General features: G+C 40.3%; 2 protein-coding genes across 9 annotated transcripts in view; one reads left to right on the top strand and one right to left on the bottom strand.

Annotated features, from left to right (window-relative positions):
- Positions 1-3,682, top strand: part of 1700019D03Rik (RIKEN cDNA 1700019D03 gene) — a 70,334-nt gene extending 66,652 nt beyond the window's left edge. For all 8 annotated transcript variants that reach the window (NM_001368274.1, NM_001368276.1, NM_001368277.1 and 5 more), the window contains one exon: positions 272-3,682. In NM_001368274.1, the coding sequence (NP_001355203.1) occupies positions 439-759 (321 nt within the window). In that variant the 5' untranslated portion in view covers positions 272-438 and the 3' untranslated portion in view covers positions 760-3,682. The remainder of the gene's footprint in view (positions 1-271) is intronic.
- A 1,337-nt stretch (positions 3,683-5,019) lies between these two features.
- The window catches only part of Hibch (3-hydroxyisobutyryl-Coenzyme A hydrolase), a 75,949-nt gene continuing 58,453 nt past the window's right edge, over positions 5,020-22,515 (bottom strand). Inside the window, exons 10-14 of the mRNA NM_146108.2 lie at positions 21,306-21,364; positions 20,554-20,635; positions 12,156-12,275; positions 9,336-9,369; positions 5,020-5,743 (exon numbers count right to left, since the gene is read on the bottom strand). Coding sequence (NP_666220.1) covers positions 5,628-5,743; positions 9,336-9,369; positions 12,156-12,275; positions 20,554-20,635; positions 21,306-21,364 — 411 coding nt within the window. The 3' untranslated portion in view covers positions 5,020-5,627. The remainder of the gene's footprint in view (positions 5,744-9,335; positions 9,370-12,155; positions 12,276-20,553; positions 20,636-21,305; positions 21,365-22,515) is intronic.

Genomic DNA, 22,515 nt, shown 5'->3' with positions numbered 1-22,515 from the left:
ATATGTATAAACTGTAAAAGAATTTAAAAAAAAAAGCAGTTATGGGAATTCAGCCCAAGAATGACCCCTTGCTAATGTAAAATTTTATTCCATTTGGTTTTATAAAATTTTCAAGAGCTTGCACAAAATGTTTGAATGCCCTGACCTTCCTGAGTGATTTCTCCAGCTTTGGCTGGTAAGGTTGTTTGTTGAGAACTCCACTTTCTTTCAAGGGATTAAGAGCTTCTACATGGCACAGAACCTTACAGTGAAAACTCCCTTTTCTTAACAGGTAAACACAAGACGTGAAGAGTAGTGAAAGGGACTAGTGCTTGCCAAAGGGGCCTGAGAGGGAAGCCTGGTCAGCACCGTGTGGACAGCCCTGCACTGTTTTCCAAAGATGCTCTTGAAGTAGTCCTCATTAACACAGCTTGCCTTCACCTGCCAAAGCTCTTCATCATGGGCTGCATGAAGTCAAAGGAAACGTTCCCATTTCCTACCACATTGGACATTGACAAGCTGCATGAGAGTGAGGAGGCCTTTATTCCAGATGACAGCAGTCAATATAGGACACCTTCTCCAGGTGAACAACAGCAAGTCCAGGAAGTAAAGAAACTCCCAGAGCCCGGTGCTGTGATCGGTGCCCTGATCCTTGAATTCGCAGACCGTCTGGCCAGTGAAATTGTGGAGGATGCCTTGCAGCAGTGGGCATGTGAAAACATCCAGTACTACAACATCCCATACATCGAGAGTGAGGGCTCAGACACCACCATTAATTGATGATACTCAACTGTGCTCTGGATGTAGTCGGTGCTAGTTAAATACATAAGTTTTCAAATTCCCATGTCTATGATATTAATGTAAGGATGCTTATGAGGAAATATAATTTTAAGCAATTCTACTATTTTATCACCAATGTATATCTGCTTGACTCAAGTTTTGGTCACAGAAGGTCTGGAAAGAGGTCTTGTGCCACCCAGCCATTAGCTGTCTGTCATACCATGCTCTTCCTGGGGCAGGAATGACATCGCCAAAGAAAATATTAAATAAAAAGTGCCCAAGTTCCAAATGGTTATTTTAAAGGGTTGACTTTAAAATGACTATTTTGTTGATTTATGCCAAAAAAAAAAAAAAAAAAACAACATAAAACAAAACAAAAGGCCCAGAACATGAAAGGGAATTTCCTTAGAATGTAAAAAAATTGAGGAGTAGAACTCCAGCCATAGTGATCCATAGCATGTCTGTTGTCAAAACCTACTGTGTCAGGGATTGCCCACTTCCTGACACCTATAACCTACCATTGGAGAGGTAAACCACCAGTGGAGAGGGCTGCCTTGAATGTCGTTCTCAGTAGGAAGTCTATTTTTGTAGATGTAAAGGGTAGCAACCACCCTCAGCCTCAGGGTCATGCCACAGCTGTTTCTGGATGATTTAAACTTTGCATGTTACAGCCATCTTTACAGAATCTTTATAGAAGTCATGATAGTTTATCACATTGAAATAAGAATCTCTTTGGTACCTTTTATTCAGTAAATCTTAACAATGACAGAAATTTAGTCTGCAAGGTGAAACTTTGAGCCTGGTTTTCATGGCTAACAATGTATAAGGCCTCACTGCAGTGCTGGTACAGGGGTAGATGTGTACATGGTATGAGGACTTGCAATTCTCCTCCCAAAGGGACCACCTGTGTGCGAATTAGCAGTCACTCATGCCCCCAGAACACTCTTAGCCACATACTCTACTCCTGAATGGAGAACTTGTGTGGGTTTTAGCAGTCATGAATGCCCACAGAATACTTTTAGTCATATTGTAGAAGTGTTATAAATTAGGCATTTAAAAAACTATCATATGCTTTATTTTTTTTTTTTTTAAATCTTAACTGTTTAAAACTCAACAGTAACAGAAGACCTTGAACAAAGTCAATAGAAGAGGACTGACTGAGTGTCAAGAATTATCGCCAAGCTGTGCTAAACACCGAGTAAGAGGAAATGGGGCCCATCTATACCAGTCCTTCAAGGACACGATTTATCAGCATTCTTGAAATCCAAAGCCATTAAAGAAAGGCTTTTGATATCATTGTGATCTAAATAGGTACTTGACTTTTACTCAAGAAATGCTGAATAGAGAAATGCTGCCTCTAGTTTTATAGTAATACATTGAAACATAAGTCAAACTGTGTGAATTCTCCAAGTTTTAGGAGCAGAGAGGTTGTTAATATTAGTGACAGCCATCATTCAGATACCCATTCATTCTGTTAGTTTCACACACAGTGCTCCATTACACTGGTGATTGGACAGCTCACAGAACTGCAAGCAACCACTCCTGCTCCTATGCCTTCCATTTAGTTCATGGAGCAGTGTAGTTTCCAATGTCTATACTGATGATTCAGGCAAAAGCCCCTAGGTCATGATGTTTCTCATTCAATTGGTTTCTCATATGAAGATGCCTGTTGCAAAGTTTCTTGTTATTTGACAAATATAATTAAGTATATAAAATAATATATATGTTGGTCAGAACATAAAGACAAAATCTACACAGAGATATTGGCAAGTGGGTACGGGTTGAGCATTTCAACTTCAGGTTTCTTCTTTGTCTGAGGGTTGAGCCTGCCCAGTCCACATCTACCCAGATGTCTGCTCTCTGTTGCCCCTATGTTTCACAACTATAGTTTAAGCAACTATGATCAACAGTTTCATCTCATATATATATATATTAAAAATGTTATCATACTCTAAGAGACCTACTTTAAAATGTATAAGAACTGTACACACACAGTAAGTAGTGGATAAACTGTGTGATAAAATAATTGAACAAACTTTATACCACATTGGACAGTATCAGGATATAGTATAGTTTGGCCTTGATGAGAATTAGGAACCTTTCATGAGGAATCAGCCCTTTTTAATGGCTTTATCTTCAAACAACTGAGTCTCGTTTGCGGTCTTTCATTAAGGAGTAGAGGAGTGAGGAGGGTCCCATAAAACAGATCACTGAACAACTCGTTACCTGCTGGACAGAGACACGTGGAACATGTCTAAGGGCACGAGACCTCCCAGTGGCAACTGCAGAAGTAGAAGTAGAACATGTCCTGTTCCTTACTTAGACTCTCAAAATGCCAGTGTGTTTCACCGCCCTTCCCTGCTGTCTCTTTGGTGTTGTTGCCTTTTGATTACAAGCCTTGGATGCTGGTGGAATCTTAGTTGCCTTATCAGTTCTTTACAATCTACCTATGGTTATTATCACTTAAAGCACAATTTTGAAGGAGACAAATATGATTATCTTAAGCCCAAAGGAATTTGTATCAAGCTGTCTCAAACATTAAAAGTAAATGTACAAAAATCCCATGATATGCAGATCCTAGTTAATCATCAGCATTGGCATTTGGGACCGAGTACACTTCTGAATTACATTATTTTGGAAACCAGGGGTTAGATATGATAAATAATGTAAAAAAAAAAAAAGTAATGTACCATAGAGCGTCTATGGTACATTAAACGACCCAGGTATTTCTTCCTTGGAGCCATAAACACTAGCTCTAAAGAATTAGCTACCACTTTAGTCCCCAAACTCAAGTTTTGTTGGCAAACTTCCTTCACTGTAGGAGTTAACATTGAAGAGGTATTTTTTTCCCAGATATTTTTGTGAAAATGGTTTTGTTGTTTGTTTTGGGTTTTTTGTAACTATAATAAAAGTCTAATTGCAATTTTCTCTCAGTCCTCATTTAATTGAAACAAATAACTTTTGGTGTGGTCCACTGATGTTTCACATAAAGATTCTATTCTGTATTGCTAAAATGTACTAAATGAATGAGTGTGTATCTGTACAGATAAACTCTTGGGTTATTTTTTCATCATTTTTATTAGATATTTCCTTTATTTATATTTCAAATATCCTCATTTCCCTCCAACCCCCCCACCACCATCCCAACCCCCCTACCTCTGCTCACTAACCTACCCACTCCTGCTTCCCTGTCCTGGCATTCCCCTACACTGGAGCATTGAGCCTTCACAATGCCAAGGCCCCTTTCCTCTCACTGATGACCGACTAGGCCATCCTCTGCTACATATGCGACTGAAGCCTTGAGTCCCTCCTTGTGTACTCTTTGGTTGATGGTTTAGTCTCTGGGAGCTCTGGGGTTGCTGGTTGGTTCATATTGTTGTTCCTCCTATGGGGCTACAAACCCCTTTAGCTCCTTGGGTCCTTTCTCTAGCTCTTCCACTGGGGACTCTGGGTCTAATCTAGGAATGTTAGAACTAAATGTAAAACATGGTCAATACCATGATATTATTTCAGACATGTTCTTAATGTTTGAAGGAAACATCCTTTATGACAAGTACATTAGGAGCTGAGAACATGTAAAAGCAATACCCTCTGGGATGGAGCCGCCTCTGGGAGTACAAGATTAGGGGTGCAGGCACAAGCCCTGCTCCTATCTGTTCTGTTCTTACCTCTCTTAGTTTCTAGGAGCCTGGGATAAAAAAGAAATTATAACAAGTTAAATTATTCTGACTTAGAAATATAAGGTCTTCGGTCTGGAATTCTCTGATGTTTCTTGCATACCTTAAAAAATGTTCTGTCAGGGGCTGGAGAGATGGCTCAGTAGTTTAGAGCTCTGGCTACTCTTCCAGAGGACCTGAGTTCAGTTCCCTGCATAAACAAGGCAACTCATAATCATCTTTAACTCCAACTTCAGGGTATCCAGTGTTCTCTTATGACTCTGCAGGCAGATGGTGCAAATGTACACATATAGGCAAAATATGCATGTACATAAAAATACTTGGGAAATTCTGTCAAATTCCAATTACTAAAGATATTTATATTTTAAACTGCTTTACTTATCATAAATGTTTGATAAAATTTATAAAAAAGCAGAATATGTCTGTCTTAGTGACTGGGGTTTCTTAATTCCTCATTTTTTCCCACTTTAGCAAATATTGCAAATAACAAGAATAGTATTTTCATTTCTCCCAGGGAGCAAGTTCTGGTAACTTGGGAAAGGCTGAGCATCAGTTACTTAGCATTCTGGAGACAGAACTTTTACAACCTTTTTCCTTTTTACATGAGATTTTTCATGTTTACAAAGTAGTTCTTCTGCTACAGTATTGTTTTAAAATACATTCATATGTTTAAAAAAGGAACATTTATAAGGCATCAACACACCCCCTCCAAATTTCAGGGTCTTTATTTTTGCTAACTTGTACATAATTTGGTTAATTAGTATATAAACAAAGTCAAAGTTACCATTTTAATGAGAAATAAACTTGAGATTCTCTGGAGCTCTTGAGAATTTCTTATAAACCAGGAACCAACAAACCATTTCTGATGAAGACTGGAGTAGAAACTTAGACCCTTGAGGTGCTGTGGGTCAAAGTCTGTGCCATGGCCACTCCAAGCAGCCATAGAGAAGCTCTGCTACGCTGCAGGAAGGTTCCATAAAACATTGGTGTATGGATCTCAGCTGTCATATCATGAAAAGTTACAAACATTGGTGCTTAAACTTTGGGCAACCACTGTATCATGAAATATTAGTCTTTTCATTTCCTTCCCAATCATTTAAAAATGAGAAAACCATTTCCAGCTTGTAGGCTGCATGAAAATGGGCCTAGCCTCTGTGCTATGATGTGTTGACCTTTGCTCCAAAATAAACTTTAGAATTTCAAATCACTGCTTCCCAGAGATTTAAAGTAACTATTCAAGTCTTCATCCGTAACATCTTTTAGATTGGCTGGTTTCCATTTTGGAGTCTGGTCTTTGTCAATGAGAACTGTCAAAAGAAGGTAGAGACATTAGCACACCTTTTTCTGCTATTACCAGATTTAATTACTGAACTAACAACTGTGTGTTACTAGACATATTTTCCTATAGTACATTTTTTTCCTGCAAAGTTTATGCTTTTAATAAAACCGAATGAATTAATCTGGCAGCTCAAGCATTCCTCTTCTATCTTCAGACAAAACTATAAATAAAATCTCCATGTTACAGACAACTAAACACAGTATTGGTGCAGGTGAGAAGGGAGGCAAAGGCCAGGCTTTTAACCAGGTTTTGAGAGAAAAATTAATTACTTGAGACAGAAGAAAGTAGATTTTATACATAATTCAATGTAGACTTGCCCTTCTACCAAATACTATACTCTAGAGAGTATAGATAGCTCTGAATTAAAACAACAACTACCAGTAGACCACATCAGGTAATCACCAAATCTTCTACTCAGTATAGACATCACTCAGGATAGCCACAATCTATCCCCCAAAGGATTCTAAGTGTGAGTCAATCTATAAGCACTGAAAAAAATAAAGAGAATGCCTATTTTCTGGTGTTAGTGCACTACAGTTACACACATGCTATTCCAGAGCCTGGATAAAGGGTATGCAGGAGTTCCATACTGTCCCTCACAAGTACATGGGATCTATAAGTACATGGGAAGCTACACTTCAAAACAGTTAGAAAAGCATTGTTATGGCCGCACATCTCAGCCGTGCCTAGCATATGTAACTTTAATGATGTGTGTGTGTGTGTGTGAGAGAGAGAGAGAGAGAGAGAGAGACAGAGAGAGAGAGAGGGAGAGAGAGAGAGAGAGAGAGAGAGAGAGAGAGAGAGAGAGAGAGAGAGAGAGAGACTGAGTTTGCTCTGTTGTTTGGTGGTGTGGCAATATAGGAATTAAATCTTGGGCCTCATGTACCCTGGACAAGCATTCTGTCACTAAGCTGGATTCCTGTCCTTAAATATACACATTCTATAGACACTTAGAAAAACCCAAATTCAGTCTGGAGCATTAAGCATTTGGAGCAGTGATCTGGGAACCAAGGAGAAAGATGTCTTGTTGGTGAGAGAAGGCTTTATGCACAGTTAAATGTGGCTATTGGAGAAGTGTTTTGTTTACTTTTGTTTTGAGGCTGCTGGGGACTTACAGATATGCAGCCAGCTTTCTATGGGAGGCTGTGATGGTTTGCATATTCTTGGGCCAAGGAATGGCACCATTTGGAGGTGTGGCCTTGTTGGAATAGGTGTGACCTGGTTGGAGTAGGTGTGTCACTGTGGGTGTGGGCTTAAGATCCTCACCCTAGTTGCCTGGAAGTCAGTCTTCCACTAGCAGCCTTTGGATGAAGACATAGAACTCTCAGCTCTGCCTGTGCCATGCCTGCCTGGATACTGCCATGCTCCCACCTTGATGATAATGGACTGAACCTCTGAGCCTGTAAGCTAGCCCCAGTTAAATATTGTTTTTTATAAGACTTGCCTTGGTCATGGTGTCTGTTCACAGCAGTAAGACCCTAACTAAGACAGAGGCTGTACGTTTGTCTGCTGTACATTTGTCTGCTGTGGGATTCTGAAGCACATCAGGAAATGGCAGATTTCCAACCTAAAGCTTGTATTTCTTAGCCAGTGTCAACAAAGGACAAGTCCTGGGACATCTTTCCACGGAATCTCTTTCCCTTCGAGTGTCTGGCTGGTACTGTCTACCTCCTTGAGATTCCATCGAAGGACACAGGAGAGAGCCCCAAGCAAATCTGCGTTGCGATCCTGCGAGACGGGAAGTGCTGCCCATGCAGGAAGCTCACTGCAGTAGGGCCAGAGCTTCAAACCCTTGGCTCTGCTGACATAGTTCATTTTTATCTTCTGTAGCCAGAGAGGACTTCATCTTAGATGTTAAAAGTAAGAATGTTTAACAACCATCTCCCTAATTTGCTAAATTATTTTACCTAATTTGCTGACATATTTTTTTATAGTTATCAAATTGCAGCAAGAATACTAAACAGTTTTACCCAGAACAGATGTTGCTTTCTGAATAAGTCTATGCTGAAACAAGAAGCAACATTTTTGTCTCACGAAAAAAAAAAAAAGTAGTTTGAGCCAGGTCTGGTGGGGCATGGCAGTATCCCCAGCACTCAGAAAGCTGACCAGCCTGGCCTATGCAGTAAAACCTTGTCTTATGATAAAAGTTGTTTTTTAATTTTAGAAACAAAAGTAGCTTGAGAAGCAATTCCTCTGGGTTTTTGTTGTTGTTATTGTTGGTACTTTTTCTTTTTGTTTGGAAACAGGGTATCTTCATTATGTGGCTCTGGCTGCCCTAGAACATGCTAAGTGGACCAGGCTAGCCTGGAGCTCAGAGAGATCCATATGGCTCTTTCTCCTGAGTGCTAGGATTAAAGGTGTGCACCACCACACCTCACAGGTACTTGCTTTTCAATTCAACATTCTAATGTTGACTGATTTCAACTTCTTTTTCCTTAAGTAACTGAGGATATATTTATCTAAAATATCTAAAAATATTTTGTATCTGCAAAAGGACCATAACATAGTTAACAAATACTTTAGTAACAACTCTTAGGTAGTACAAGTCTCCTGAGAGCAGGGAACACAATTTTGACCTGCATGCATCAAAAACCCATAGGGAATTAGTAGAAAAGATGCATACTGTTTTAATCATACAGCCACCTGCTTGGACTCAACCCCATGAGTCTTCCAAAATGACTGCACCCTATGGTCACTGATGTATCATGCTACAAATTATGAGAATTCTACAATAGGAATTTACCAAATATCAAGGTGTGGAAAACATAATCTTTTACTCAGAGAAAAATTTCTGGGGTTAGAGTATCCAGGTCAGTGGTAGAGCAGGAGCCTACACACACACACACACACACACACACACACACACATGCACAAGCACACATGCCTTCTACTCCATTAAAATGATTAATAAAAACAAGAAAACTGGTCAAGTTGGAGGCAGAGGCAGGAAGAGACATGAAAAATTTATGCAGAAGAAATAACTCGCTTTAAATAAGGAACAATAGCTCTTTATAAACATAAAAACTATTTATAAAAAGAATGTTTATAAATTTGCTAAAGAAAAGCAACATATGCTTTTTTCTAAAGTGCTGCCTTGAGATGAGCAAAAATGTAAAGTATAATGTCTCTTGTACTCTGCCAGGGATTCTAACTGTCTACACATCCAGGAGGTGGGTGGTGGGTTCAGACACTGCCCAGTCATACCAGAATAGTACAAAGGAAGGAGGAACAGCTGAGAGCTTTCTGGTTCAGAACTGATACACCTTTTCAAAACAGCAGGGCATGTTTACAAGTCACAAGATCCCATGAGCAGAAGGGCAGGGTCTGACACATGCATCAGAGAGCATCGTCAGAGTGCATGGTACAGGGTGTGACACACACACATATCAGAGAATAGTGCTGAGTCATGAATGTTGAGACATAGAGAGAGACAGAGACAGAGACAGAGAGAATATAAGCTTGCTGAAAGTGTAATTTGCACTAAAACATCCATTGAAGTTAACTCAATGCTCACAAATCTGCCTCCCGACAGTCAAGAAGTGCAGACACCTGTCACTTACCAGCTCTAACACCTTCATGAAAGTCATGCCCTTCCTGAAAGAAAGTCAGAGTAGATGGAGTAAGTGTGGGCCCCTTGTTCCTGTGCTCTCTCCTCTGCCCACCTTGGCCTTTCACCCCTATGACAACACTGACCACAACACTCAGGGTCTGGACCCCTCCAGATTGCTCCCTTCAGACCACCTCCAACTTCACTGGCTCCAGCAAGCCCACCGAGCTCATCTTTGCTCCTCCTCAGGTCGTGCATCCTGTGAATCTCCCCACCCGTGTGGCCTTTATGTTGTTCTCTTTCCAGCCATGCTCTTGACGTCACTGAGATGGCCACTTGCTCTGTAAAATGTCCTCAACCTTCAAACCTTTATACTATTCCAGAAAATTCCCTACACTACTTGCATCCTTGGTTTCCTATTGGAAAATCTAGGAGTGTGAATATTTCTCATTTAAAATTTATGATTTATAATCATAAGTGTCAATCGGGCAAAGAAACCTGCCCATGGTCCATGATGTCTTCCTCATTCTCAAGGTGATGATTAACTATTTCAACTTTCTCAACTTCTATTTTCACTCACTGTCTGCTTCTATTACTTTCAGGTAAGGGCTTAGCCTCCATTAGCAAAGGAGAATCTTTCTGACATGCTGTTTTTGCATCAAGATCCCTGCAGCTGTTGTGGCCTCTAGTCTCGTCTCCTTTCAAAGATTAGAGGGAGGGACACCTTTTTTTGAGGTCCAGTCATGCCTACATCTCAGTCTGCACCTCCTTTGCCCTTCCAAGAGCTTTTCTTAAAAAGGGGTTCCCAGCTCTCTTCTGGTACCATCTCTGGAAGCTGCAGGACGAAGTGGCTGAGTACATGCAGTTCAAATGCCTGGAACTACTCACTGCACAGGACCATGTTACCTTGACATGTATTTTCCTTTATGAAGTGGCCACATCAGTTCATAATGGGATGATCTTAACCTGTGTCCGAAGGGTGCAGCAGTGCACTAAGTGCTCAGTGAATGCTGTTGTCAGTTCACCTACAATCTTGTTTCTCTTTGGAGAATTCCATCCTTCATGCCCTGGTCTAATATCTCCTATCTTACAAATGAATCTCACAGTCTCCGCTTCTGTTTCTTTCTTGAAATTAAAAGCTGTTTACGTGTAATATCGTCATTTCTTCACAGCCCATTTGCTTCATCATTTATAGCTCTAATGGCCACCTCTGCCACTCTGGAAGGGCTTGCCAAAACTCACTAATTGATTATAAACTATCCTCTCGGTGTTACCTTGTTTCTCATAGACTTGAGCAGGTTATATTTTCATTTTCATACAATTTTCATAATTTATTTCCTTTGTGATCCAAACATCACTCAGTAGTGTGCAGCTTAGTTTCCAAGATTCCGTATATTTTCTATCACAGTTGATTATTAGTTTTATTCCACTGTGGTTAGAAAAAGCTTAAGGAATTACTTCAATTTTATTTGTTGAGACTTGTATTGGATCACAAAATGTGGCCTACTTGGGGGAAAAATTCCATAGGCTACTGAAAAGAATGTGTTCTCTATAGTGTGTGGGTTCAATATTCTGCAGATAGCAGGCCCACTTGATGTTTTTAGACACAATACTTTTTGGCTTTTTTTTTAGGTAATATGTCCTTTGCTGAAAGTGGGGTAATAAGGCAAATTGCTACTAATGTGTTAGAGGGTGGTTGGCTTTAAGTCTAGTAGCATTTGTTTTGTGAAGTTAGGTGCAGCAAGCTTGTTGAATGCATGTTTAGAGCTATAATGTCTTTTCAATGGATTGTTCCCTCAGGAGTATGATGCGACCTTCTTTGTAGCTTCTGATTAGTTTTAATTTGAAGTCTCAAATGAAAAGTCTGTTCTTTCCCGTTTGTGTGGAATGACTGGCTGCAGGCGTTCTTTCACTCTCACATCTCCACCTCTACTGGCAATGCTTGTTTCTTGGAAGCAGCAAAAATGCTGGGTCCTGTTTTAAGAAGCGTCTGCTGTGTCTGTGACTGGGGAGCTGAAATCACTGACATTCACCTATTGCTGACATGTGGGTACTGATTCCTGTGTACTGCTGATTTTGTGGTGTTTGTTTTCTTCAACCCTCTTTGAATAACCACTGATTTAACATTAACGATTTTCCTGTTGCCTCCTGGCTATGCTTATCTTTCTCTTCAGTCTGAAGTAGTCCTTCCTATGAAGGGCTGACTTGGTGGTCATAAATTACTTTCACCTGCTTTTATTGTATAGCTTTTTTTTTTGTCCTCAATTATGCAAGATTGTTTTGCTGGGTAAAACAATCTGGATTGACGCCTGTGGTCTATCATTAGTCCAAGCCTGTCTGATTTTTAAAGTCTACACTGCAAATTGAGCTGTTATTCTGAGAACCCACCTTTCATGAGACTTTGTCCTCTCTTGCAGCTCTCACTAGCATTTCTACTGTTTCATTCCTTTAGTGTTTTGACTGGAATGTGATGTGGAAAACTTCTTTTTTGGTCATATTTGTGGTCTGGATGCCTCTCTCACCTAGATGGCATCTTCCTAGGCTTGGAAATGTTTATTTTGTGATTTTATTGATCATACTTTCTATACTTTTGATCTGCTTTCTTCTTTTTTGATGCCTATAATTTATAAATTTGGCCCATAGGTCCTGCATGTTCTTCATGATTTTTTTTTTAAAGACTGATCATTTTTTACATGTAAGTGACCCAATTCTACCTTTTCTTCAAACCTTGATAATCTGTCTTCCATTTACTTATTATTCTATTCTGAATTTTACATGTTCTACAATGAATTTCCTAACTAGAAAATAACAATAATGTATATAAAATTCTTACCATACATGCTTGAGTTATCCGATATTCCATGATCAGTACCTCTTGCAAAGTCTTTGAAGAGCCCTCCATGAGTTGCCTTAGTGTGATCTTTAGTGATGTCGGAGACATTTTATTAATTACCTTTGAAGAAAAAAAATTCCTTGTTACCCTACTGCTTCTTTGCTGTACATATCAAGCTATCTTAAGTTTTTATGTAGGGCATAGAAAAACCCACACGATAGAACTTATTCTTTTCTTTTTATTGGATAGTTTCTTTATTTACATTTCAAATGTTTTCCCCTTTCCAGGTCTCCCCTTCAGAACTCTCCTATCCCATCCCACCTCCCCTGCCTCTATGAGGGTAGCCCCCCACTCACCTACCCACTCCCACCTTCCCGTCCTGGCATTCTCCTACACTGGGGCATTGAACACCCTTAGGCCCAACGGCTGCTCTTCCCAACAAGTCCATCCTATGCTACATATGTAGCCAGATTCATGAGTTCCTCCATGTGCGTTCTTTGGTTGGTGGTCCATTCCCTGGGAGGCCTGTTGACACTGTTGCTCCCCCCCACCCCACCCCCATGGGGTTGCAAACTCCCTCAGCTCCTTAAGTCCCTTCTCTTACTCCTCCATCAGGGACCCTGCACTTAGTCCAATGGTTGGCTGTGAGCGTCTACTTCTGTATTTGTCAGACTCTGTCAGAGCCTCTAAGAAGACAGCCATACAGGCTTCCATCAGCAAGCACTTCCCAGCATCTGGGTTTGGCAAATATATATGGGATGGATCCTCAGGTGGGACGGTCTCTGGATGGCCTTTCCTTCAGTCTCTACTCCACACTTTGTCTCCATATTTCCTCGTGTGGGTATTTTGTTCCCCCTTCTAAGAAACACTGAAGCAAGCATCCATACTTTGGTTTTCCTTCTTCTTGGGCTTCATATAGTCTGTGAATTGTATCTTGGGTTTTCTGAACTTTTGGGCTAATATCCACTTATCATGAGTGCATACCATGTGTGCTCTTTTGTGACTTCACTCAGGAAGATATTTTCAAGTTCCATCCATTTGCCTAAGAATTTCATGAAGTCATTGTTTTTAATAGCTGAGGAGTAGTATTCCATTGTGAAAATATACATTCCTGTAGAGGGACATCAGGGTTCTTTCCAGCTTCTGGCTACTATAAATATGGCCGCTATGAACATAGTGGTGCATGTATCCTTATTACATGTTGGAGCATCTTCTGAGTGTATGCCAAGGACTGGTATAGCTGAGTCCTCAGGTAGTACTATGTCCAGTTTTCTGAGGAAGGGCCAGACTGATTTCCAGAGTGGTTGTACCAGCTTGCAATCCCACCAGCAATGGAGGAGTGTTCCTCTTTCTCCACATTCTTGCCAGCATCTGCTGTCACATGAGTTTTTCATCTTAGCCATTCTGACTGATGTGAGGTGGAATGTCAGGGTTGTTTTGATTTGCATTTCCCTGATGACTAAGGATGTTGAACATTTCTTTAGGTGCTTCTCGGCCATTTGAACTTCCTAAGTTGAGAATTCTCTGTTCAGCTCTATTCACCATTTTTTAATAGGGTTATTTGATTCTCTGGAGTCTAACATCCTGAGTAGAACTTCGTTTATGGACCAAAGACTAATAGAAAATAATGCCTCAGTTTAGCCCTGCCAAGGCAGGAACTAAGTGTTCTAGCGCACTTCTGTACTGGCAGTTTCAGTTGGGGAAGTGCTTCCATGAGATCCAGCGTTTCTCACTTAGTGATCAAGGGGGAAAGGCCCCTTGTGGGTGGAGCCATCTCTGGCGTGGTATTCTTGGTTCTATAAGAGAGCAGGCTGAGCAAGCCCGGGGAAGCAAGCCAGTAAAGAACATCCCTCCATGGCTTCTGCATCAGCTCCTGCTCCCTGACCTGCTTGAGTTCCAGTCCTGACTTCTTTCAGTGATGAACAGCAATGTGGAAATGTAAGCTGAATAAACCCTTTCCTCCCCAACTTCTTTCATGATCATGATGTTTGTGCATGAATAGAATCCCTGATTAAGACAACTACAAAAGTAATTCAGGTCATCCCACAAATGGAATAAACTTATAATAATCAAATAAACATACATTCTTGTTTGCCTAGCATAAACTAAGTAGAGGTTACACTTAAGCAAAATACACATAAATAAGGCTGCCATATTGACCCTTCAACTACAGTGCCAAGAGACTTGTTTTGAATTTAAAGGTCCTATCACACTATGACTGTAATCACCCGGCTCATACACGAGGCTATCACACAACTGCAATCTCCTTTATAACTGCACATACAGTTTTCAGCTTGATTGTTGACTGAATGGCTAAAAGGTTTAAGCTGAGTTCAAAGAATTTCCAATTCCATGTTTTTCTTTTTAGAATATTATTTGTTTTTTTTTCAGTTTTGCATGCGTATTACTTCATTATAATCTACCAGCTATTTTCTTAACCCCCTCCCCCACTGAATATCCCTCTTTCCAACAAGCAACAAGCCTCCTTGTTAAGTTCATTATTTTCTATTAGTCTTTTATGTGTGTGGTCCACTGCATTCATTTAGGACTGCCTGCATGCAGAACATTGTAGGGATTAGGGCAGCTATTACTTGGGGAAGGCATTTTCCCAGTGGCTACAGCACTGTGGAATATGGCTCCCCTTTCTCCAGCAACTATTAACTACCAATAGCTCTCCAAGGAGTTGTGGGGCCTCAGGAACTCCTCCGAAACCCAATGGTGATGGGCTCAATCTCGTGTAAGTTTTTTTCAGGTAAAGTTCTGTGTTCTCTGTAACACCCTCCCGTCTATCCATGTAAGCTTGAGTAATGTGTAGGAGAAAGTTTGGAAGGTAACAGTGGTCTACCTACAGCCACAGTGCTGGTGGAGAAAGGACAACGATGAAGGCCATTGTGAAGCTGCATCTTTGAGGGATGCATTCTTCTGACCTAAGCCTTCAGGATAGTAGCTCATGTTCTGGTCCTGACTGCAGTCTGTTCCAGGTTCTTCATTGATGGTTGCAGGCAGTGAGGCTGATGATACCATCACAGCAATCTGTACCATGTGCCACTTTAGTGGGCATACAAAAGGATCATTGTGCTGACATACCCTGTCTTTTCTTTAATAGGAACACACCCACGTTATCTCAGGTAAACATTATGCTAAAGTCACCTTTCCAGCAGCCTGAGGTATGCAACCCAGCACACATTCCTCAGCACCCCATTATAGTTTGCTGCTCACATGGTCCATTTTCAGTTTCATAAAACAGAAAAACAAAACAAAACAAAAAAAACCACAAAAATACAAAACAAAAAGAACCTTTCTCTTTTTGTATGTCCTCTGTTGGCTACCAGGTAATAAAAAAAAAAAGGCCATTTAAAGTCCCAATTATTCATACTTGTAACATTCCTGTAAATAATGGAAAAAAGTGTCATTTAAGAAGCTTGCTAACCTGATGTTTGATGACCTGTTAAAACTCTTTTTTTTTTTTTTTTTTTTAAAGATTTATTTATTTATTATATGTAAGTACACTGTAGCTGTCTTCAGACACTCCAGAAGAGGGAGTCAGATCTTGTTACGGATGGTTGTGAGCCACCATGTGGTTGCTGGGATTTGAACTCCGGACCTTCGGAAGGGCAGTCGGGTGCTCTTACCCACTGAGCCATCTCACCAGCCCCCTGTTAAAACTCTTGACTGGTACTCACATACAACAGACCACCACACTTAGGGGAGAATGAGTGTGGGGTATTGAACCTGGATCCCTTAAAAGAGCAAAGAATGCTCTTAATTGCTGAGCCATATCCGCAGCCTGTCAATGGGTAATGTACTAAGCACAGTTTCTGCAGATTAGGGAAGTGCTTTAACATGCTTAATCCCACTTCCTTCGAGGGGAGGGGTGGTCAGATCATTTCTTGGATAAGGAAGCTGGGCCCTGGTGAGAATGGGTCCAAGTGGAAGCTGAAATCCAAACTCATGGTTTCCAGCTCCAAAGCCCACTTCCTTCTTCTGTACAAAGGAACAGCAGCAATACCACAGAGAAGTCCAAAGAAGACAACAGGAGGGGACATCATTCTCGGTATTAAATTGAGGTAACTAAAATTTGTCTGTAATTTTGCCAGTAAGGAGGAACACAACGAATTGTAGCTTAAGAAGACTGTGACCTTAATTAAGAAGGGTCAAGGGGAAGGCTTTTAAGTTTCCTCCATGCATTTAAGCTACTCTCCTGACTATCTTTCCCCTTGCCTTGTAATGAAGTCACTGGACTAGAATGCACTGAATCCGTGGACTGAGTAAAACGATGACTTCTTACTGTGGGGGAAGATTCCATTCCATCAAGGGCATGAATAAGAGAAACAGTGAACGACAGCTCAATTGGGACTCTTTACCTGAGTCCATGGGCTCAGATACCAATATCCCCAGCCTTTCAAACTGGTCTTTGAATCTCCTGACTCTCCATCTTTCAGGTCTTCAAACTATACCAAAGTTTGTTTTAGTTCTCAGCTTATAGACATTAGAGTTATTAGCTTCCGTAATTATCGAACCCAGTGCCTTGGAATAAATCTCTTTCTAGGAACTAAATAGTTACATTATTCATACACATGTCTATCTAATGTTCTGTTTTGAACATCTCATGCATCAGCTTCCTGAATAGGTTTGACTGCAGGCCTGTGCATGCAGGCCAGGCCACCAAAGGAATGGTAGAGGATAAATGTCCTTAGATAATTCTGCTCTCCTCTGAAGAAAGCCCATGATATATTTCAAAGCTACCTATATAAGGTAAACTTTCTAATCTTCTCCCAAGAAAACTGATGTCACTATTTTTAAATAATTTCTTTGAACTGATAAAATACACTATTCAGGAAAAAGTATAAATCAGAAAGACAGTAATGACCCTTGTAGATTTTACATTGTATAGTTTGGAGGGGGAGGATAAGTCATTTAATCATATGAAACTGCAGAAATACTTTGATTTGAATAGTCAATGCTTTTAAAATATCTGCAAGAAAAAGTACATGGGAATTTCAAGATAAATTATGCATCAATCTCACAGATAATGTAAAAACCCTAAGCAAATACCAGCAAATCAGACTCAGTAGTACACAGCACATATATTACATTATAACCAGCAGGCAGATAGGCATTGTGCTGGGGCTATGGCTAAAAGCTTATACTTGATCCATAAGTATGAGGCAGAGAGAGTTAGCTGGGAATGCTATGGACTTTTGAAACCTCAAAGGCCACACCAAGTGACACACTTTCTCCAACAAGAGCACACCTCTTAATCCTTCTCAAACAACTTCACCTACTCGAGACCAAGCATTCAAATATATGAGCCTACAGGAGCCATTCTCATTCAACCCAACATAGGCAACAACGAACGTTTTCAGAAGAAAGAACAGATAAATACTTTTGCATCTTGGGAGTAATGTCTATTCATTCCTTGGAACACAGAGAAAAAAAAGTTACTACAGGCTTTAGGTTAAAGCTCACTGATACAAGAACCCTTGCCTAGTACACACACAGTCTTGAATTTAACCCAAACACTGGAGTGAACAGAACTCTTATAGTAAACCATACTAACAGAGAAAAGGCTAAAATCATATGATCATCTCAACAGATGCAGAAAAAATGATAAATAATATTCAGAGCAATAAAAATTCCTTGTAGATAACAAGGAAATATTGATAAAGAATGTCCACAAGATACGTGCGGCAATAGCAACTTCAGGGTTCTTAAAAGCTTTCCCCAGGATAGGAAGATGATGACATGGATAGATCTCACCATTTTTACCATTTAAGTGCAGGTAGTATAAGCCAATGTAAGAAGATGGGTGTGTGTGTGTTTGGGGGGAATGGAAAGAATGGCAGGGGAGAGGATAGAAGTGAAGATGAAATTAAATACACAAAAATTCAAAGTCATCTGCAAAAATATACATACTTCCTTAATGAGTTTAGACACATTCTAGATACAAGGTACAAAGTCTATATATAAATTATCTCAACAAACAAAAGATTGACTTTTAAATGATACCACTTTAAAGGTATCAAAACCATCACTATCTAGTGGTAAACTCAATGAAAAATATACAGATGCAATTCTCTATAAAGAAAATTGCAATATCACTGAAATTAATATAGACCTAAATAAATGAAAGACCATTGCGTGTACAGAAGACTCCACAGAAGCTTTCCTAATAGGAGACTGGAAAGGAGGTATGGGCCAGGTGCAGCGTGACGGTATGCCTAGGCCACAGTGACAGTGCTGTCCTGAATCTGTACTGTGTTTCACTGACGTGTGCTGAGGGAATAGAAAGATACTGAGTGCCTCCAGCTGAGTTTGGGTTTCCCCATCCCTCCCTCCACATGCATCCATCCCTTTGTTTTCACTACATGTGAGTCTTGTGAGTCCTGCTACTGCTCACCAAACTGACAGGAGTTCTTGAGGACTAAACATAAACATGACATGGACTTTTCTCTTTGGAAGGTATCAAGGGTCCTGATGCCTTGGTTTATACAACATATTTTAATATCTGAAAGTTTTCAAGTATAGCCAATAATTTAAAAGGGCCTAAAAGAACAAACAATAGGGGAGGGCAAAAACAACCTGGATTACTATTAAACTGTTTTGTTCTTCATGTGGTGCCAGGAAGAAAAAGTCCCAGAAGATGATAAAGGAGAAAGATGTATGCAATGCACATCTTTTACTCAGACTTTTACTCAGTCTGTTTAAACATCAATTATATGTTAAACATTAACAGGTACTTCACATGAAAAAATACCCATGTGGTCAATAAACATATGAAACGCCATTTGACTTCATTAATTATCATGGAAACACAAATCAAAATCACAATGCAATATTATTTTATGTACTCCCAAATGACCAAAATGAAAAAGAAATGGTATCATATATTGCTAAGAGTGGAGCCAGCCAGTGCTCACATGTAATCAGAAACAACTATGCTGGAAGACTGTTTAGAATAATAAATATATGTGTATACACAAGGTAGCTGTTTTTTGTAATGCTTCTTATGGGTATACACCCAACAAATATATGAACCTGTGTTATCATAAAGTGTATATAGAAACATTCACGGCCACACTAATTCTTACAGCAAAAACCTGCTAATAACCCCAGCTGTGGACAGAAAGTGTAAGGCAGAATGATATATAGTGGGATGTCTTCTGTATCAGAAATCAACATCCGACTGACTGCTGTGCAGCACAATGTGGATAGCTAACACACCTTTGAGTATAAAGAAACATACCTTGTTTTTCCTCTGCCTAGAATTCTGACATACTTCATTTCATAATCAATCCTATGATAGGTCCAAGGATATCAAGCCTCAGTGCATTTAACACTTATCCCCAAATGGTTGCTTTCCAATGTTATCAGTTATGTGTAGAAAGTTCAAAGTGTTGACGACTCTGAGAAACTCTACTCAAAATTCAGCAATGACAGAAAATGGAGACTTCTTAGCTTAAACAGGGTCGTTTCTTTATTAAACCATTTGGTTTAAAAAAAACAAACCCATCTTACATATTAAACATTATTTATAGGTTAGATCACCACTGTGATATATCATCACTAGGTGACTTTGTTTCAGTGGTCTAGCCCTTCTAAGTGTTTCTACATGCTTTTTCCATGATACAAAGGGGTATTTGGAAGTGCAATACTGCTACCAATGTCCTTCTCTGTTACATTCAAAGACATAAAACCAGCTTTAAGTGGTTCTCAAAATTCAGCAGGCAGACATGATGTTTGGGTATTGTAGTGTGTTGGTCTAATGTTGCTTGTATTCTAATGCTAGTTTAGGGGCCCCCAAGACTGGTTGTCCCAAACATGAGCGAGTCGCAGGGAAGACAAAGTAACCATGCCCACAGTTAATTGTAATTGGTAAAGGTGCCAAAAGCCAGTAGCTGGGCAGAAGAGACATAGGTGGGGTTGAGGTTTCCCAGGCTTGGAGAGAGAGGACCACAGAAGATAAGAAGAAGGAAGAAGCCACCATGGAATGAAGGAAGAACTTGCAGGAGAGGAGAAAGGACAAGCCACCATGGGTAAGCTAACGCCCTCACATAAACTGTGAGGACTGCCCAATCGGAGTTAAGAGCAGCCCAGATGAAACACAGTAAGTAATAATTTGGGTTATCAATGGGAAGTAGATTCTAACAGCATGGAAGGTGGGAAGCTGCTGTACTGCTTACGGCATACTAAAAATATAAAGGCTGTATGTTCTTTATTCAGGATCTCAATAACCAAAGGCTTGGTAGAAACCCTGGGCTGGAATTTTAATATTTATAACTACAGGGTATATAATCAAGGTTTAGGACACCACCGTGGACTACTGACAACCCCCAGACAGGCTTCCCTGCCCCAAGGTGTCCATAGTCAGTCGGGACAGAAAAGATCCATACGTTACCTTCATCTGTTCTATGGCAAAAGGTGACCCATCTTGCCGTAAGTTTTCAATTATCTGTTCCACGGTATTGGCTGAAAAACAACTGTAAAGAAACATGATTTTGCCACTGACGTGATTTCCAGTGAGCCTGAGCACTCTTTCCCCAAGCCCCACGGCAATGAGAAGACTTTTCAAGGTGCTTTGCAAGGAAGGAAAAGCATGCCCTTCCTGGGAGAGGGCTTTTGTCATCTATCACTACTAGTGCAAACCAACTTTATTCTTGGCTTCTGGCTCGCCTCCATGCATTGCTGATACTTATATTTAAATACATGTCCAAACTACAAAAACCTGATACTTCAAAACAGAGGTGACAGCATTGTCTCTCAGTCATTTCCATTTCCTCCTGCTCTTCCCTTAGGCCAGTAGGTAGGTTCCCAGATCACAGCACAAAGCCTTTTGCTAACTGGCTTAATAATACCTTCTGGGAAGATGAGTGAAGATAAAAGGAAGTTAACTCAATTATTATCCTCTGGCCTTTTTTCCTGACTTTAAAAAGAGCTATTTTGTATTAAAGTGAGTATGGATGCAATGTTTATTTCCTCCTGGAAGAGTAGGCAGAAAGTAACTTTCAAAGGTAAATGAAAATGCAAGCGTGATTACCACCATCTCAAACTGAGCAGCACTGTCAAACACTGTATAATCATAGCAGGAACAGATAGGGCTAATAAAGCCTTCCCAAAGGGGCAGCCCAGCCAAGATCTTTTGTTACATACCTGTTTATTTTGTCCATGTGTTCCTCAAATATGATAGATTTGTCTTGATCCATCTTGGACTGTTTGAAAAGAAGTAGTTTGAAGTGACTCAGAAAATTTAAAAACCCTTTAAAAACTCTGTACGTTTAATGATACACTTTGTGACAGATTATCACTTTTAGTCAAATTATATTTAACACTCTCTTAAATAACTGCCACCATATGTTCAAAATTCAGAAAATATGTACAACTACAGACAAGCTCTTAAAAGTGCCAAAGGCAAAATTCTTTTATTTATTTTTTTATCACCCAACTCTTTCTGTGAATCTAAGGGTATAGGTCTAGAACCTGAGACCTGAGAACACCTTGTCAAATCTTTACTCGTGCTAGAAATCCCCACGGCATGGCAGGCATCCCTGCAGCTCTGCCTTCAGGGAGAGAAAAGGACCCGAGGTAGTCATCCACACGGAATGGTGAATTCCATGATCAGGCAAGAAGTTTCATGTGTTGGGAGGGCTCACTGAGTGCCAGTTCGGGGGAAGAGGATAGCAGACACTGGTTCTGTAGGCCTGTAGCTCACAGGCACTACAGGTCTTCCACCTAGCATGCTGTCTCTCTTCTGAATAGCACCCCACTTATCCCTGCCCCTTGGCTAGACTTTATAGACATTTAGAGGTTTAACTGCACTTATTAGAAGTTTCAGGAAATTTCTGATTTTTCCCCTGCTCCACAGCAGTGTCCCTGCCTCTGTCCTACCTCCATGTCTCTCCATCACCCCTTCCTTTTCTTGGCTCTTCCTTTCTCCTACTATTTCCCTCATTCTTGTGGTGCTGAGCGAGCACTCCACCTCTGCGCTGTGCCCGCCACTGTGAAGGACTTCAGAGATTCACGGTTCCTTAAAAGGCTCTCTGCAGGCTTCTGGACCAGAGCAAGCTCCGGCTTGCTCCAGCCGGCTTCCCACACTGAAGGATGATGCTGTTACAATCTTACATCTAAGAGCTTCCTTTGAAGCTGCCAGAATATTGATATCTCACTTGGACCTTTGTTTCCTTTCATTTTATGTCACTTCATGAATCTATACCTTCTTTCTTCCTTTACTACAATTTCAGTGAAATTTTAAGGAAAAACCATGCATCTGATTGATTTTTAAGGATTCTTGGCCTCTCTCTCTCTCTCTCTCTCTCTCTCTCTCTCTCTCTCTGTGTGTGTGTGTGTGTGTGTGTGTGTGTGT

Source organism: Mus musculus, chromosome 1 (genome assembly GCF_000001635.26).
Source record: "Mus musculus strain C57BL/6J chromosome 1, GRCm38.p6 C57BL/6J".
Classification (NCBI taxonomy): domain Eukaryota; kingdom Metazoa; phylum Chordata; class Mammalia; order Rodentia; family Muridae; genus Mus; species Mus musculus.
The sequence above is the reverse complement of the archived record's forward strand: the minus strand, read 5'-3'. Positions and strand labels throughout refer to the sequence as shown.